Source organism: Schistocerca americana, chromosome 5 (genome assembly GCF_021461395.2).
Source record: "Schistocerca americana isolate TAMUIC-IGC-003095 chromosome 5, iqSchAmer2.1, whole genome shotgun sequence".
NCBI classification, from domain to species: domain Eukaryota; kingdom Metazoa; phylum Arthropoda; class Insecta; order Orthoptera; family Acrididae; genus Schistocerca; species Schistocerca americana.
In genome coordinates, this window is record NC_060123.1 from 32,599,298 (window position 1) to 32,614,741 (window position 15,444).

General features: G+C 41.3%; 1 protein-coding gene across 1 annotated transcript in view; it reads right to left on the reverse strand.

The window, feature by feature from the left end:
• Positions 1-254: 254 nt before the first annotated feature.
• Positions 255-15,444, reverse strand: part of LOC124615623 — a 459,371-nt gene continuing 444,181 nt past the window's right edge. Inside the window, exons 4-8 of the mRNA XM_047143628.1 lie at positions 13,825-13,903; positions 12,030-12,093; positions 7,076-7,345; positions 2,460-2,650; positions 255-299 (exon numbers count right to left, since the gene is read on the reverse strand). Of these exons, the coding sequence (XP_046999584.1) occupies positions 2,504-2,650; positions 7,076-7,345; positions 12,030-12,093; positions 13,825-13,903 (560 nt within the window). The 3' untranslated portion in view covers positions 255-299; positions 2,460-2,503. The remainder of the gene's footprint in view (positions 300-2,459; positions 2,651-7,075; positions 7,346-12,029; positions 12,094-13,824; positions 13,904-15,444) is intronic.

Consider the following 15,444-nt stretch of genomic DNA (forward strand, 5'->3'; position numbering starts at 1 on the left):
TGAAAACAATAAATCTGCATTCATCTAAGATACACAGCTTTGGTAGATGCCACAAATAACATTATAATACATGAAAGTAATATATTATACTCAATCACTTCTGCGGACTTGACTTCATAAATCTATATGATACAAAACACAGGAAATCACCACCAGTTTCTGGTAATATCAAATGCAGTACTTATTTTATTGTTTATTGGAAAACATATGCTTCCAGCTATAACTGAATACAGCTCTCCTTGAAGGGATTTTTGAAGTGTTGTTCCTAGTTTCCGTGTGAAGAGATGTCAGCTATGGACCTATTGAATAGAAAAAAGTCCAAGATTACATTAAATGAAAAACTAATAACATTTGCATAAATTATTGAGTAAGAAAAACTGCAACAAGATTAACAGCTTCACAAAAACATGGAAATAGTGTTTTAGTTTCCCATTATTACTAATTTTACTTTTAATTCGCCTGTAACTAATGGTGACATTTAGCTATGTTTGTTTACAGCTTCTTATAATTACATTTTACTTTCTTCTATCTTTACATTTTTTATTTCATAACTACATATTTTTGCTGCAACAATTTCCTCATACAGCTCTCTACCTCCAATTCTACCTTTCTTCTATTGAAAAAGCTTGAGATTAAGGAGATACATTTACAGCTAACTTTTCCCTCCTGATTGATAGCAAATTTCTGCATGCTCATTCTCTCCTGAATGTGAAAACCTTGTCAGATGAGTGCTCCTCAGCTTGTTTATATTTGACAAAGGACACCCTGTTGTACACCATAAACTGCACTTCGAAAGTATTTTTGCCAACACCCTATTGGACGCCATGAACTGCACTTCAGAAGTTTTTTTCTCTCTCTTTTTTTTCCACACTGGTATCCAAGTGTATAGCCCATCATCAGTGGCATGTAAAATCTGTATAGTGGTTTTAAAATGATGTACATTCCTGCAGCACACAAATCACCCTGTGTACATCTTTTGACAGTTACAGCAAATCCACAGATCATTGTGCGTACATGTTATAACTAACACCTATAACATATAAATATAATAGAGAATCTCTGCCCAAACTCTTTGCCTTTACAAATGTCTGCTTGTGCCTGTGTATGTGCAGATGGATATGTGCATGTGTGCGAGTGTATACCTGTCCTTTTTTCCCCCTAAGGTAAGTCTTTCCGCTCCCGGGATTGGAATGACTCCTTACCCTCTCCCTTAAAACCCACATCATTTTGTCTTTCCCTCTCCTTCCCTCTTTCCTGATGAAGCAACAGCTGGTTGCGAAAGCTTGAATTTTGTGTGTATGTTTGTGTTTGTGTGTCTATCGACCTGCCAGCGCTTTTGTTTGGTAAGTCACATCATCTTTGTTTTTAGATACACCTATAACATATACGCACAACAATCTGTATACTGCAGAGACCCACATAATTTTTAATCGCCACAAAGATTTTACACTTGACAAACACATTGTTCAATGCAGATATTCACAGTAGATGCCACTGAGGATGGGCTATGTACACAAATATGTGTGGCAAATAAATATTTTCAAAGTGCAGCTAATGATGAACAAGATGTCTTATCTCTTGAGTATATTGCGTTACTCTAGTGTATTCCATACCACAGCTCACAGCTCTTCTTCATTTTTGCTACTGTATCAATTATTCTCAAACCACATAAACTTTATGTGTGATGTTACAGTACAAGTGAAGTGTTATAATTCTTGTGTATATTTTAAAATTAACATTTAAAACTTGCTATCCAAGTTTTGTGGTGATAATATAACAAACAAATTTTATGTCTCTTATTGCATTTTCAGTAGTATATTTAGGCTACTTATCTTTCTAGCCATTATCTGTTCTTATATAATTCCTTCTGCTCCCCCCCCCCCCTCCTCCCTGCCCCCCCTGTTTTCCCATTTTATTCAAAATTTCATTCCTGAGCTTCAGAACTGTCAAATTAATTAATAATCTTGTGCTGACTTATGTTTACCTTTTTAAGGAAGTAGAACTTTATTAACTCCCTGAATACTGTTTGCCCAAAATTTTAATAGTGTCAACATTTAAATGCTGTAGTGAAATTATTTACAATTTTTGACATTTAGTGTATAATAATGAAAGGACTTATTAATTGTTGTCCAATTTTCACAACTGGTCCTGTCATTAGTAATTTGCAAAAGAAATACTTATAAAAGAAAGAAAAACTACATAAAAATCTATACAAAAAAGATCATTGAAACTGGCATGAAAACAATGTCAAGAAGTATGAAAGCACTCCTTTGTGGCAGCTAATGGCCATATTTGAAACTGATTAGACCAGCTTCTAAGCAAATGTTGAGTCAGTCATGGAGCATAACTAGTCTGTAGCTGATAACAAAAGAGAGAATGCCAGTACATACTGTATACTGCAAGAATACTGAGCCTTTTCCCTAGTTTTAATATTTGTTGGAAAATGTTTCTTCACCTACCATATTTTAAGATGTGCGTGTACAGTGCTGAATTACTGCAGTCTTCAGATGTAAAAGTAGTTTTCATAGTCTGAATAGGATGAACTTGAGTGATGTTTGGAGTTTTCAACTGATGTCAGATTCAGCTGAGATTGCGGCTGCAGTTGCCTGGAAGAGCTTGGTATTGATGATAGCTCAGGTGTCCAGGTTTTCTGTAAAATAATGTTTATCTATGATATAAAATGTTAAATTATGGTTCATGGGAACACATGAATGTTTGGTGTATGATAAAATGATGGGCAGGAACATCATCTTGAAGCACAAATCTCAGAAATAAAAACACTGAATGTTTAGTAAAATATAATTTTAAACAGAAATTTTTCAGCTGACAGTTAGAAAGATACAGCTCATAATGACTGATACATTGTAACAAAATATGAATCATGGATATTGATCACAATATAACTTAATCTTAATATTACTCATATTTGCCCTCAAATATACAATACTGCAATAGCTGAATGTGATTTTTTATATGCTAACATCTACAATACAGATGAAACCAAGTAGTTTATTTCCTTCAGATCACTTATTCAAACACAGTAACTGTCATTCCTCTGAACTAGTCAAGTATGAGAATAATGTTTTGTATGTTAACAAGCTGTAAGGAACCATATCATTAATAACATCTTCATTGTAGTTTGTTTTGGTGCTTAGTTTTCTGTGAATAAAGTGTGTATCTTTAATTGCTTCAAATACTGAAATGAAGGAATTTTATTATGAAGAGTCACTAATGCACTGAAGTTTATTTTATGCTTTCTGCAAGTGGGTTTTTGTATTGTTAATCTCTCTGTTCAGAGTAATGTGGTGTTTTTCGCTTGCTATTTATCTTAAGAATGATGCCTCTAGCACTATTATGTTTTAATATAATATCATCACATCAGCTTCTAACAGAAATAACAGATTATTTTTGAATTGTCTGTGAACTGTTTTTTGGTTGATTTACATACTGGAAAATTTTGTTTACCCTGTGTTGGGATCAGACACAGAATACAAATGTAAAATTTAATTACATTATAGTAGAATGATACCTGTACATCATGCTCATGTTATAGATATGTAACAGACTTTGGTGTTATAGGAGACAAATGCTGGTAAACAGAAACTATATGGTAGACTGTGAGTAATGTTTGGACAGTGCAGTCAGTAAGAGCAATGTGGTTGAAGGCAGAGGTACCAAGTTGAATCATGGTCTGGTGTACGTTTTAAGCTATAAGGAAGTGTTACAATAATGTGCACTGATGTTTCTCCTTGAGTCAGTAAGCAGACTAATATACTAGTGCAAATTCCATTTGGATCTAGTTCAGTTACATCATAATTCTAATGACAGCAGATATAACCCAACACAGGTGTTAAATAAATTACAGTATTTTGTGTTGTTCTGTAAATGGAATTAGTAGGATTCATTTAAAATCATATTGTGTGTTAATACTAACCTCTTGGATGCACAGATATTTTTTGGAGTTTTGACATGTGTTGAAGTGTCTTATGAGTGCTTATTAATAAATAATTGCCATATGTTCTGTATGCACACTCTGTTTTTGCAGTTTTACAGTGCTCAACTGGAAGATGGCCCATAGCCGAAATTTCAGTAGTGGATATTATGAATAAATAATTTTTGCAGACAAAGGTGACCAACATAACTTTAAAAAAATACACTGCTAGAAAAAATGTGTATTATCTCGAAAGGGAATGTCGATTTTATCTTATGACAGCATTTGCCAACTGAGAGGAAGTAGAGGTACTGACAATGGTTTCAAAGTTGTCCGCCAACAGACAGTGTAGTGGCTTAGCTACCAGAGCGCCATCTTTGTCTACCCTTTAATAGAAAATGCTCACAGCCAGAAGGCTCAGTATGGTGCAAGCATGTGAAGCAAGCGACCAACCATGCCACAGAGAGACACTCATGCTTCCTACAATCAGGAGAACGAATTTGTAAGGGACCAAATTGCGCCTTCCATATGGCGGGATGGTCTTTTCGGAAGATTACTACAAACGTTGGGTGTGCTGCATCAGTTGTGCAACATTGCTGGTATTAGTGGTCACGTGAACGTTCTCACAGCTGCAGATGAGGCTCTAGATGTTAACATAGCACAGACACGCACCCGGATCATAATATTGCAAAGACAGCAGTAGCAAATCGTACAGATACCACAGCGCAGATAAGGTGGCTTGTGAGCACAGATGAATCAACACAAACTGTTGTGAACTGATTATTAACAGTGAGACTACAGGTACGCACACCTCTAACCCGTCTTCCACTCACGCCACAGCATCGATGTGCACGACTCAGCTGGCACCATCAGAGGATCATTTGAAAGATGGAATGGCGCACGATGGACTTCAGCAGTGAAAGCATATTCTGGCTGCACACAATTGATGATCTCTTCAGTGCACAACATAGACCTAGTGAGTGCTTTCTCATAGACTGCATTCCCCAAAACAGACTAGCCCCTCCCCAGGCCGCATGGTATGGGGAATTATAACTACAACTCTCGTTCACCTTTGTTGTTTCTGGAGGGGACCCTAACAAGCATTTGGTATGTGTAGAACGTTTTCAGCCCCTTTCTTTTGCCATTCTTGCAACAGGAGAATGATGTACTGTTCCAACAGGATAATACTCCCCTACACTCTGCCTGAGAAACACAGTGTGCTCTGCAACATGCACGACAACTTCCCCAGCAAGCACGACCTACAGATTAGTCTCCAATCGAGCACATGTGGGATGTAATTGGACAAGAAGTGACTCGTGCGACTTGTAAACCAACAAATCTTAGAGAACTACGTGAACAACTCGAGCAGGTATGACATAACGTGTTGTTGTTGTTGTTGTGTTGTCTAGAGACTGGTTTGATGCAGCTCTCCATGCTACTCTATCCTGTGCAAGCTTCTTCATCTCCCAGTACCTACTGCAGCCTACATCCTTCTGATTCTGTTTAGTGTATTCATCTCTTGGTCTCCCTCTACGATTTTTACCCACTGCGCTGCCCTCCAATAGTAAATTGGTGATCCCTTGAATGGCGCAACGTATCCCAGGACAATAATTGCCACCTGTGCAATCAACTGGATGCCATAGTTAGCACCTGAATTGCCGCTGCAATTGGAGGCTACATCATCTACATCTACATCTACATACATACTCCACAATCCACCATACGGTGCGTGGCGGAGGGTACCTCGTGCCACAACTAGCATCTTCTCTCCCTGTTCCACTCCCAAACAGAATGAGGGAAAAATGACTGTGTATATGCCTCTGTACGAGCCCTAATCTCTCTTATCTTATCTTTGTGGTCTTTCCGCAAAATGTAGGTTGGCGGCAGTAAAGCAGTAAAATTGTACTGCAGTCAGCCTCAAATGCTGATTCTCTAAATTTTCTCAGTAGCGATTCACGAATAGAACGTCTCCTTTCCTCCAGAGACTCCCACCAGAGTTCCTGGAGCATTTCCATAACACTGGCATGATGATCAAACCTACCAGTAACAAATCTAGCAGCCCGCCTCTGAATTGCTTCTATGTCCTCCCTCAATCCGAGCTGATAGGGATCCCAAATGCTCGAGCAGTACTCAAGAATAGGTCGTATTAGTGTTTTAGTGTTTACATCACATACGAATAAGGGTGTTTCAGCCTGAGTGGACACTTGGCAGTTCAGAACCGTTTGTGCTGTTCATCCTTAAATGTAATTATTTCATGTGCTCCATAGTTGCAACAACAAGTCTTGAGTGAACTGGAAACCTCTAAAAAGTTGTACTTTTTTTTTTTTTTGCGGCAGTGTGCACTCCTCAGTGAACACTCCTCTAAACTTACGTTGTGTGGCTCATTTGACATATGAGAGTAGCTCAATGTCTTTCTTTCTTTCGCTTACGCCATAGTCCCGCAGCGATTGCAGGGTCGGTGTGGTTACAGCGGATTTGGCAAGGTTAGATTTAGGGATGGCCAGATGCCCTTCCTGCCGCCACCCCGTACCCCCCAGGATGGAATCAGTGTACCCCAACTGTCTGCGTCTAGTGTAAATTGGGAAATAGTGCGGACGTGTGTCATATGTCTGCGACGCATGAAACGAAGGCGGAACGTGGGGACCAGCCCGGTATTCACCTAGCGGGATGTGGAAAACCACCTAAAAACCACATCCAGGCTGGCCGGCACACCGGCCTTTGTCGTTAATCCGCCGGGCGGATTCGATCCGGGGCTGGCGCGCCTAGCCGAGTCCAGGAAGCAGCGCGATAGCGCTCATATGAGAGTAGCTCAGTCTAGTATCCAAAACCGACAAAAGCGTGTCTCCTTACCAGGGAAACTTGCTCAACACAGTCGAGTCCCAGTCTCCTCATTATTAGTATTTTTTGTACATCTCCCCTATCCCCACTTCCCACTTCGCGGCCTTCCAATACAGTCTCCTTTTTCTCTTCCTTCTCCCTCTTCTACTCACCTCTTACTTCTCCCTCGCTCTTTCCAGTTCTTTCGTTCTCCTTCATATTTTTTGCCTGTCACAACACTATGAATCCAGGGTAAGAATGCCCAGACAAGCGGCCTCGCTGCCGTACCCTAGTTACACCCCTGTCAGTGGTAGGGGCGCGACTCACCTTGCGCGAGGTGGGAGCCGACTGCGGCGCCGGCCTGAACTCGGCGTTGCGACGCACAATGAAGTGGAGGTCGCCGTCGAGGGGCCAGCACTGCTGCACGCGCAGCGGGCAGTCGTCGGGGTGCAGCTTGCGCTGGTACTCCTGGGCGCGCGACGACTCGTACAGCGAGAACTGCTCGACGCGCTCCTGCGAGCCGCAGCAGTTGAGCAGCATCTGCAGCAGCTCGTCCGCCGTTGTGCGCTCCGACACCAGCAGGCTCTTGTACTGCGACTGCAACACGACACACAGCTGCCCTTAACACTGTCGCCCGACCCTGTCTCTTATCGTACAGAACACCAGTCTACATCTACACAAATGCTCTGCAGTCTTTTTAAAGGGGATAGCAGATAGTACAATGGTCATTCAATAATTAAAGAGACAAATTGGTCTGGGGAAAAATTGTTAGTTTGGCTGCTTTGGTACTTTCATGGATTTAAGTTGGCATTACTGGGATGAGCGCTAATCAGCTAATGTACCAACATTGTTCTGTTTATAACCTCAAAAATACATTTCAAGATGGCGAGTCCCCTTGAAACGTCCACGTTAGTTGAACAACGTTCTGTTATTCGTTTTTTACTTGCTGTAGGCAAGCAGTGATTGGGAAGAGAGTAAGACACGGTTGTAGCCTCTCCCCGATGTTATTCAATCTGTATATTGAGCAAGCAGTAAAGGAAACAAAAGAAAAATTCGGAGTAGGTATTAAAATCCATGGAGAAGAACTTTGAGGTTCGCCGATGACATTGTAATTCTGTCAGAGACAGCAAAGGACTTGGAAGAGCAGTTGAACGGAATGGACAGTGTCTTGAAAGGAGGATATAAAAATGAACATCAACAATAACAAAACGAGGATAATGGAATGTAGTCGAATTAAATCGGATGATGCTGAGGGAATTAGATTAGGAAATGAGACAGTAGTAAATGAGTTTTGCTATTTGGGGAGCAAACTAACTGATGATGGTCGAAGTAGAGAGGATATAAAATGTAGACTGGCAATGGCAAGGAAAGCGTTTCTGAAGAAGAGAAATTTGTTAACATCGAGTATAAATTTATGTGTAAGGAAGTCGTTTCTGAAAGTCTTTGTATGGAGTGTAGCCATGTATGGAAGTGAAACATGGTCGATAAATAGTTTGGACAAGAAGAGAATAGAAGCTTTTGAAATGTGGTGCTACAGAAGAATGCTGAAGATTAGATGGGTAGATCACATAAGTAATGAGGAAGTATTGAATAGCATTGAGGAGAAGAGGAGTTTGTGGCACGACTTGACTAGAAGAAGGGATCGGTTGGTAGGACATGTTCTGAGGAATCAAGGTATCACCAATTTAGTACTGGAGGGCAGCGTGGAGGGTAAAAATCGTAGAGGGAGACCAAGAGATGAATACACTAAACAGATTCAGAAGGATGCAGGCTGCAGTAGGTTGGTTCAAATGGCTCTGAGCACTACGGGACTTAACATCTTAGGTGATCAGTCCCCTAGAACTTAGAACGATTTAAACCTAACTAACCTAAGGACATCACACACATCCATGCCCGAGGCAGGATTCGAACCTGCGACCGTAGCAGTCCCGCGGTTCAGGACTGCAGCGCTAGAACCGCACGACGACCGCGGCCGGCTGCTGCAGTAGGTACTGGGAGATGAAGAAGATTGCACAGGATAGAGTAGCATGGAGAGCTGCATCAAACCAGTCTCGGGACTGAAGACCACAACAACACAACACACTTGCTGTAGGCAAGAAACCAGTGAATATATACTGTAGAGTGTCTAAAGTTTACGGTGAAGGTTTTATGAATCCTGCAAATTTTTACAAGTGGGTAGAGCAGTTCAAAAACGGTCACGACTCATTGACTGACGAACATCGTTCTGGCCGACCTGTTGCAGTTCAACTCCCTCACTTAAAAGTCGAATTGATGACATAATTCGTGCCGACCGCTGTGTGAACGTACAAGTCATAGTGGATAAGGTTCAAGTTAGTGCTAGTACAGTTCATAACATTATCTGTAACTAGCTGAAGTATCACAAAACACGTGCAAGATGGGTCCCAAAGGAGTTGACGTGGCTACACAAGGAAACAAGGTAGAGTGTGTGAGGAAACAAGGTAGAGTGTGTGCACAGAGCTAAAGGAACGTCATGAAAGAGAAGGTGAGCACTTCCTCAACAAAATTTTAACTCGTGATGAAACTTCGATTCACTATTATGAGCCAGAATCAAAAAGACAAGGCATGGAGTGGAAGCACACCAACATACCTGTCAAGAAAAAATTCAAAACCAAAGCATCAGCAGGAAAAGTCATCATGACGGTGTTTTGGGATGCTGAAGGTCGAGTTTTTTTGTTATTATCACGAAGATCAGCGTACAATGAACAGCCAGTAGTACTCGGATTTGCTTTTAAACAAGCTGAAGCCAGCCACGAGAGAGATACGTCGTGGATCTCAGAGGATAAGTGTGATTCTCCAGCAAGACGACGCACATCCTCATATTGCTCAACTAACCCGTGAAACCATCGCCAAAATCGGCTGTAGTACTGCCTCATCCCCCTTACAGTCCTGATTTAGCGTCTAGTGATTTCCATTTGTTTGCTGCACTGAAGGAGGAGGCATTATGTGGGAAGAGGTTCCAGGATAGCGAGGATGTGGAAAAGTTTGTGGGAAATTGGTTCAAACATCAAGATAAAAGAGTTTTTTGCAGCCAGAATAAAAACACTTGTAGCCCGTTGAAACAGGTGCGTACACGTTCAAGAGGATTATGTTGAAAAGTAGAAAAAGTAGTGTTTTGTAGCAATAAATGCTTTTTTCTCCAGACAAATTTGTGCCTTTAATTATTCAATGACCCTCGCACATTACACGAATATTATCGATTTTTCTTCCTGTTCCGGCGTAACAGCAAGCGCTGGCACGAAGAACGCTCGAGCACCACGTTCAGACTCACTTAAATCTTCATACCCTGCCGTTGTAGCAGCAGTAACCTACCTAACAACTGCGTCAGACACTTGTATTATATAGATGTTTCCGGTCGCAGCGCCTTATTCTTTGGCGCTTCAGTTTATTTGACCTCGAAAGGCACCTGGGCAATGGTCTCAATACATTGCAAGCATAAGTTGTGGAGGGAACGGTGTTCTGTGTAGTTGTTCGTGCTCTAACTAAATTCGAACGTCGGCAGCTTCTTAGTGCTCCTACGGTGGGTGCTTTCGTAACCAAGGGAGCCGAAGATGTATACCGTATACAGGTAAAGCGGAAAAACATCATTCCCTAAATCACAACACGGACGAAATGATCTTACGGACTTTAATTGAAGAGGATTTTGACGAAAAGTAAGAGGACGGCGACTGCAAAAGTCACTGCAGAACTGAATGTCGCACTCGCGAATCCTATTAGCACCAAGGCGATGGGAGTGCCATGTGCAAGCAACTGCACGGCGAGCTGGTCTTCCGAAACCAATCATTAGTGATGCAAATGTCAGTAACAGGAAAACTTGGTGCCGAAGCCATAAAATATGAACAATGGCAGAAAATCATTTGGTCGGTTGAGTCTTGATTCTCACTGTTTCAACTCCTGGTCCAGTTTACGTCCCAAGAATGAAACGTGGCATGGGTTCGGCGAATACTACCGCAGCCATATCCGAATATTCCATGGGCTCCATGGGTGCCCTGCGTATGTTTCTGGAACATTAAACTAGAAGTTTAACTCTTTCATCGTCTTTGTATTTCTTAAAAAATTTCAAATTCGCGTTACTGCCAAGGATTATGTGACCATTTTGATTAACTAGGTCCACCCCACGGAACAATGTTTGTTCCCCAATAGTGATGCTGTGTTCCAAGACCACGGGGTCCCTGTTTACACAGTTCACGTCATCCACGACTGGTTTTGCGAGCACGAGGATGAATTGTCGCATCTTGCTCGGCCACCATAGTCACCAGATCTCAATATTACCGAACCTTTGCGGTCTATTTAGGAGAGAACGGTGTGTGATGGTTGACCACCTCCATCACTGTTACCTTAACTCGCCACTATTTTGCAGGAATGATGGCCTAAAGTTTCCATGAAAACTTGTGGTTACCCATTCCTGGAAGCTGTTTTGAACGTCTACGATTTTCCTGCACCGTACTGGGGTGGTAATGCGCTGTGTTTCTGATTATTCCACATTTTTGGTCACCCTCTGTAGTGCTAAATATTTTGTGTGCAACGTCTGTATTACTCCACGTGTAAATCAAATTGGCTGTGTATAAAGGATACCTGATTTTTGGATGACGGTGTGTCTGCCTTAGCTGCAGAGGCATAGATTGGTTCGCTGACAACGATTTGAGGCTTTTGGGAGTAACTACGGGTTCTATACACCTTTTTTAAATTTAAATGTTCCCATAATATTGCCACACCTGGAGCTATGGTACAACCTAGCCCCTTATTCGTTACCGCAGCGTTAATATTCTCGTGGACACTACGAGAAAGTAATTGGAGGGAACATCATTGGCGTCGAAAGTGTGATTCGATCCTGCAGGCGTGCTCATCGCCTACTCGGTTAAGACGAGTGCTTGCACTGGGTTCGAATCCCAGTCAGGCACTGACTTTCTATTGTCACGATGACTAAAGTTGTGTGTTTCCTTGAGCTACAGTGGATACAGTACGACAAACCGAAATTCGTTGGTAACAATTGAGAATCAGTGTATTTTTCATTCAGTTACAAACGATCCAAGTTTGCAGCTGTACAAAACAACTGCTGTACCATTTTTCGCAACCTTACTTTAATGCGCTGCAATATTCATAATTAACTGAAGCAGTTATCTGGGAGAAGTTATTCTCCCTGCAGAATGAACGCTGTTACTAAAACTTTCAGTGTAAAATTTCACAAGAATCGACCAGTACCGCCACGTACAGCTACACTAGTGTATATTTTCTTGCTCTGTTCTATTGGCGATGTACTTACCCCCGGCATCAGCACGCTGTCGTAGACTTTCACGAGTCCTCCACGACGAGTCTGCAAGCAGAACCTGTGGAGAGAAACAAAGAAACGCGTCAGTAGTGATGACAGATGAATGGGAGGGAGTACGCCACCTACACAGTCTGAAAATGCGAAGCGAAGAGTCAGTCTAACCTGTCCTTAAACTGAAAGTAGATTTCAACGTTTCATTTCCTTTGTTTCTTTCACCTTTCAATCAATAGACGAAGCAGAAAGTGCTAAAGCTCTTGTCAGTTGGAGAATGTTGAGTAGCCAAATAGGCACAACTTTCACGAAGTAATAATTCCGGTATTCGGTTGAAATGATTAAGTGAAACCAAGGACAAATTTTTGTTACCGGATGGCGCCGTCGCGAATAGTAGTCCAATGTCTTGACCACAGTCCCGCATTCCTCTGTGCGTTGAATTTGAAGATTTAATACTTCTGCTTTACTGATGGGATTTGATGGAGAGACTTGTAACATTTAACTCTGGACAATGGTCACGACTGGATAAATGTGCGTAGGACATTTATCATAATCTGTCCCACAGATTAAAATAAAGATGAGTGCCAAAAAATCACCCAGATTTACAGTGACAATCTAACCAAGTATTCGCTACAAACCTCACGTTGTAAACATTGTTTTTAGATAACAGTCCGCAGATGGCATATGGAATGCAATTCGCGATACTTTCTTTCCATACCCCTTCATTAGCATATTTTGTCAAACTGTTGTGATAAGAGAGAAACAGGGAGATAACGTTGAGATAACTGTGGTGGGACTGTAGGTATAAACGTCAAACGGTAGCTCGTCGTTATGACGTAACGGTGGCAGGTAATTTTGTGCCGTGCGGTTTGCATAACGCAGTAGGCGTTCGCCAGCTTTTCCAACCAGGCGCTAACAAACGATCGCCGGCCGGAGTGGCCGAGCGGTTAAAGGCGCTACAGTCTGGAACCGCACGACCGCTACGGTCGCAGGTTCGAATCCTGCCTCGGGCATGGATGTGTGTGATGTCCTTAGGTTAGTTAGGTTTAAGTAGTTCTAAGTTCTAGGGGACTTATGACCACAGCAGTTGAGTCCCATAGTGCTCAGAGCCAACAAACGATCCGGCCAACACTCAAAAAGTATTATGTTTGATGATCTTTTTCCTTTCGTGTGCAAGTTAAACACATGATAAGATTAGGCGAGGAGCGTAAGCTGCCTCAGTTATAAATCTGCAACGGATAAAGTCATGGGGAGTGATGACAACTATGTCCAGTATGAATCGGTACCATCCTGAAGTAGAAGGCACTTATTTCAGATTACTCTTAAAGCAAAGTACATGTCAGATAATCCTCATAACATTTACTTTCGATGCCACGTAACACGTTTGGCGAATTAAAAGTCTAGCATCGGGCCCTAGACTTAGAAGCGCATTCAAGTCTGAAACGATGTGTGCCTGCATACAGTTCTAAATCTCAGCCAAGATTTTACTGCCACATTATCCTTCGCATAAATGGCTGGATACACTGATTTTTTAGGAAGTTCACGTTATCCAATGAAGCAGTGATAGGACGATGTAAGACGTGTGTTATGGGTAAGTTACACTGCGTTCTAATGAGGTGTACAGTAACAGAGTAAAACTTTTTACCAGAGGGGAATTTCGTATTTGACAGACTTTCGGCTTCGGTGGCGTTTGTTGAATAGCAGAGAGTTAGTAGTCAGTCTAATTCTTGAGTACTCTGTGCCAGGTTAGATGGACGGAGGAGACATAAAAGAAAATTGTGACTGCCCTGGAACTCACCTGGAGTCTCCGCGAGGGTGGCAGGACTGCAACGCCGCTGGCCTAGCTTCCTCGTCCAGCACCAGGACAGTCCGGACGCCTGGAACAGGGAACAGGATCTCACTTACCTCTCGTGTATTACAACCTTCATAGTTACCACTAGTAATTTATGAACAGTAGTAGTCAACAAGAAGACGTCTTTTTGCATACTGCAAATGATTTTTTTTCAAGTTTGAAGATTATGCAGTTTTTTCCCCACTTGGAAAACCAGTTGAAAGTCACCCTTTCTTCGTGTAGAGTCTCAGTAATTTCCTAACATAAAATGTCTAGTGTGTCATTCGTTTCTGTAAATGCTGCCAACTTCGATGATCTTTTGTTTTTAGTTGTTTTCTGTCTGTTTGTGTGTTTGTTTATGCAAGTGTGTGTGTGTGTGTGTGTGTGTGTGTGTGTGTGTGTGTGTGTGTGCGGACACAATACGTAAGGAAGTTTTTCTATATATGACATCCAAGTAATGAATTAAATTTTTTACTATAAATGCTGTTTCATTTTATTGTAAAATATTTAAATAAACTGTTTTAAATATAAAAATCAGTATGTGAAAGCGACAAGGCATGTAATATTTCAGGACACTCACTGAGGATGTCTTTTTAGGAAGGTGAAACGCGTCCTCATGTATAAATAAATTCTTGTAAAGCATGCAAAGGGAATTTTTTATGAAATTTATTCGCAATTGTGGAAATATATAACATCCATACGGCGTCGTAGACAGTATGACACATGGAAATTTAGGTCGGTCCTGGAAGTGTGCTCGGGTAGCCGAAGTGGTAAAGGTAATTGCTCGCGACAAGTGGGAAATCCGGGTTTCGAGTTCCGGTCGGGCACAAATTTTCATGTATTACCAATAGGTAATATCTTCATACCTAATGCAGCTAATGGCAGAAAGATTCAGTAATTGCGAATAAATTTCATAAATTTAGTACAGCCACAAGATCACCACCAGACATTGTTAAAATTGAGAAAAGTACTTTCCTTGCTAACTACTATGATTTATGTACAGCTGCTGCGAAAAATTACCACCACAAGAAAATACATGAAATGTCGCACAATATTTTTCTGTGAGAGTCCATTGCAAATATGTGAACTCTGTAGCTTAAAAACTACCTTCAGCTGCTGTAAGAACCCTGCAAAATGAGGTATGAGACAAAAATTCGAATATTCAATGACGCAGTCAAGATTAAGCTACGCGAACGAAAGGATAATAGTTTAGATGAGAGATGTCCTTATCTTAGAAGTTTATTGTAGGTTGTGAATGTACAGAACAAAACCCTGAGTACTTTTTCCATCACCATATAACATGAGACTGTGGTACAGCGGGTTTTACAAGCGCATTGCTATCTTCGTTGTGAATTGCTTTTCTATTATTGCTTTCATTTGTGGACACTCGAAAACGATTGTTGTATATTTATTAACTAATTTTCTTGTTGAATGATCACTTGTGACTACTTAAAACTGGGCCTAGATAACGGCTTTTAAGAAATAATTCTTTTTTCGATCGAACCGAACTTCAACTTGCCACTAGTTCCTCTACATTGCTTGCAAGCACCAAGAGGCCCTTCAACCATGTTAGGGGATTAACACACC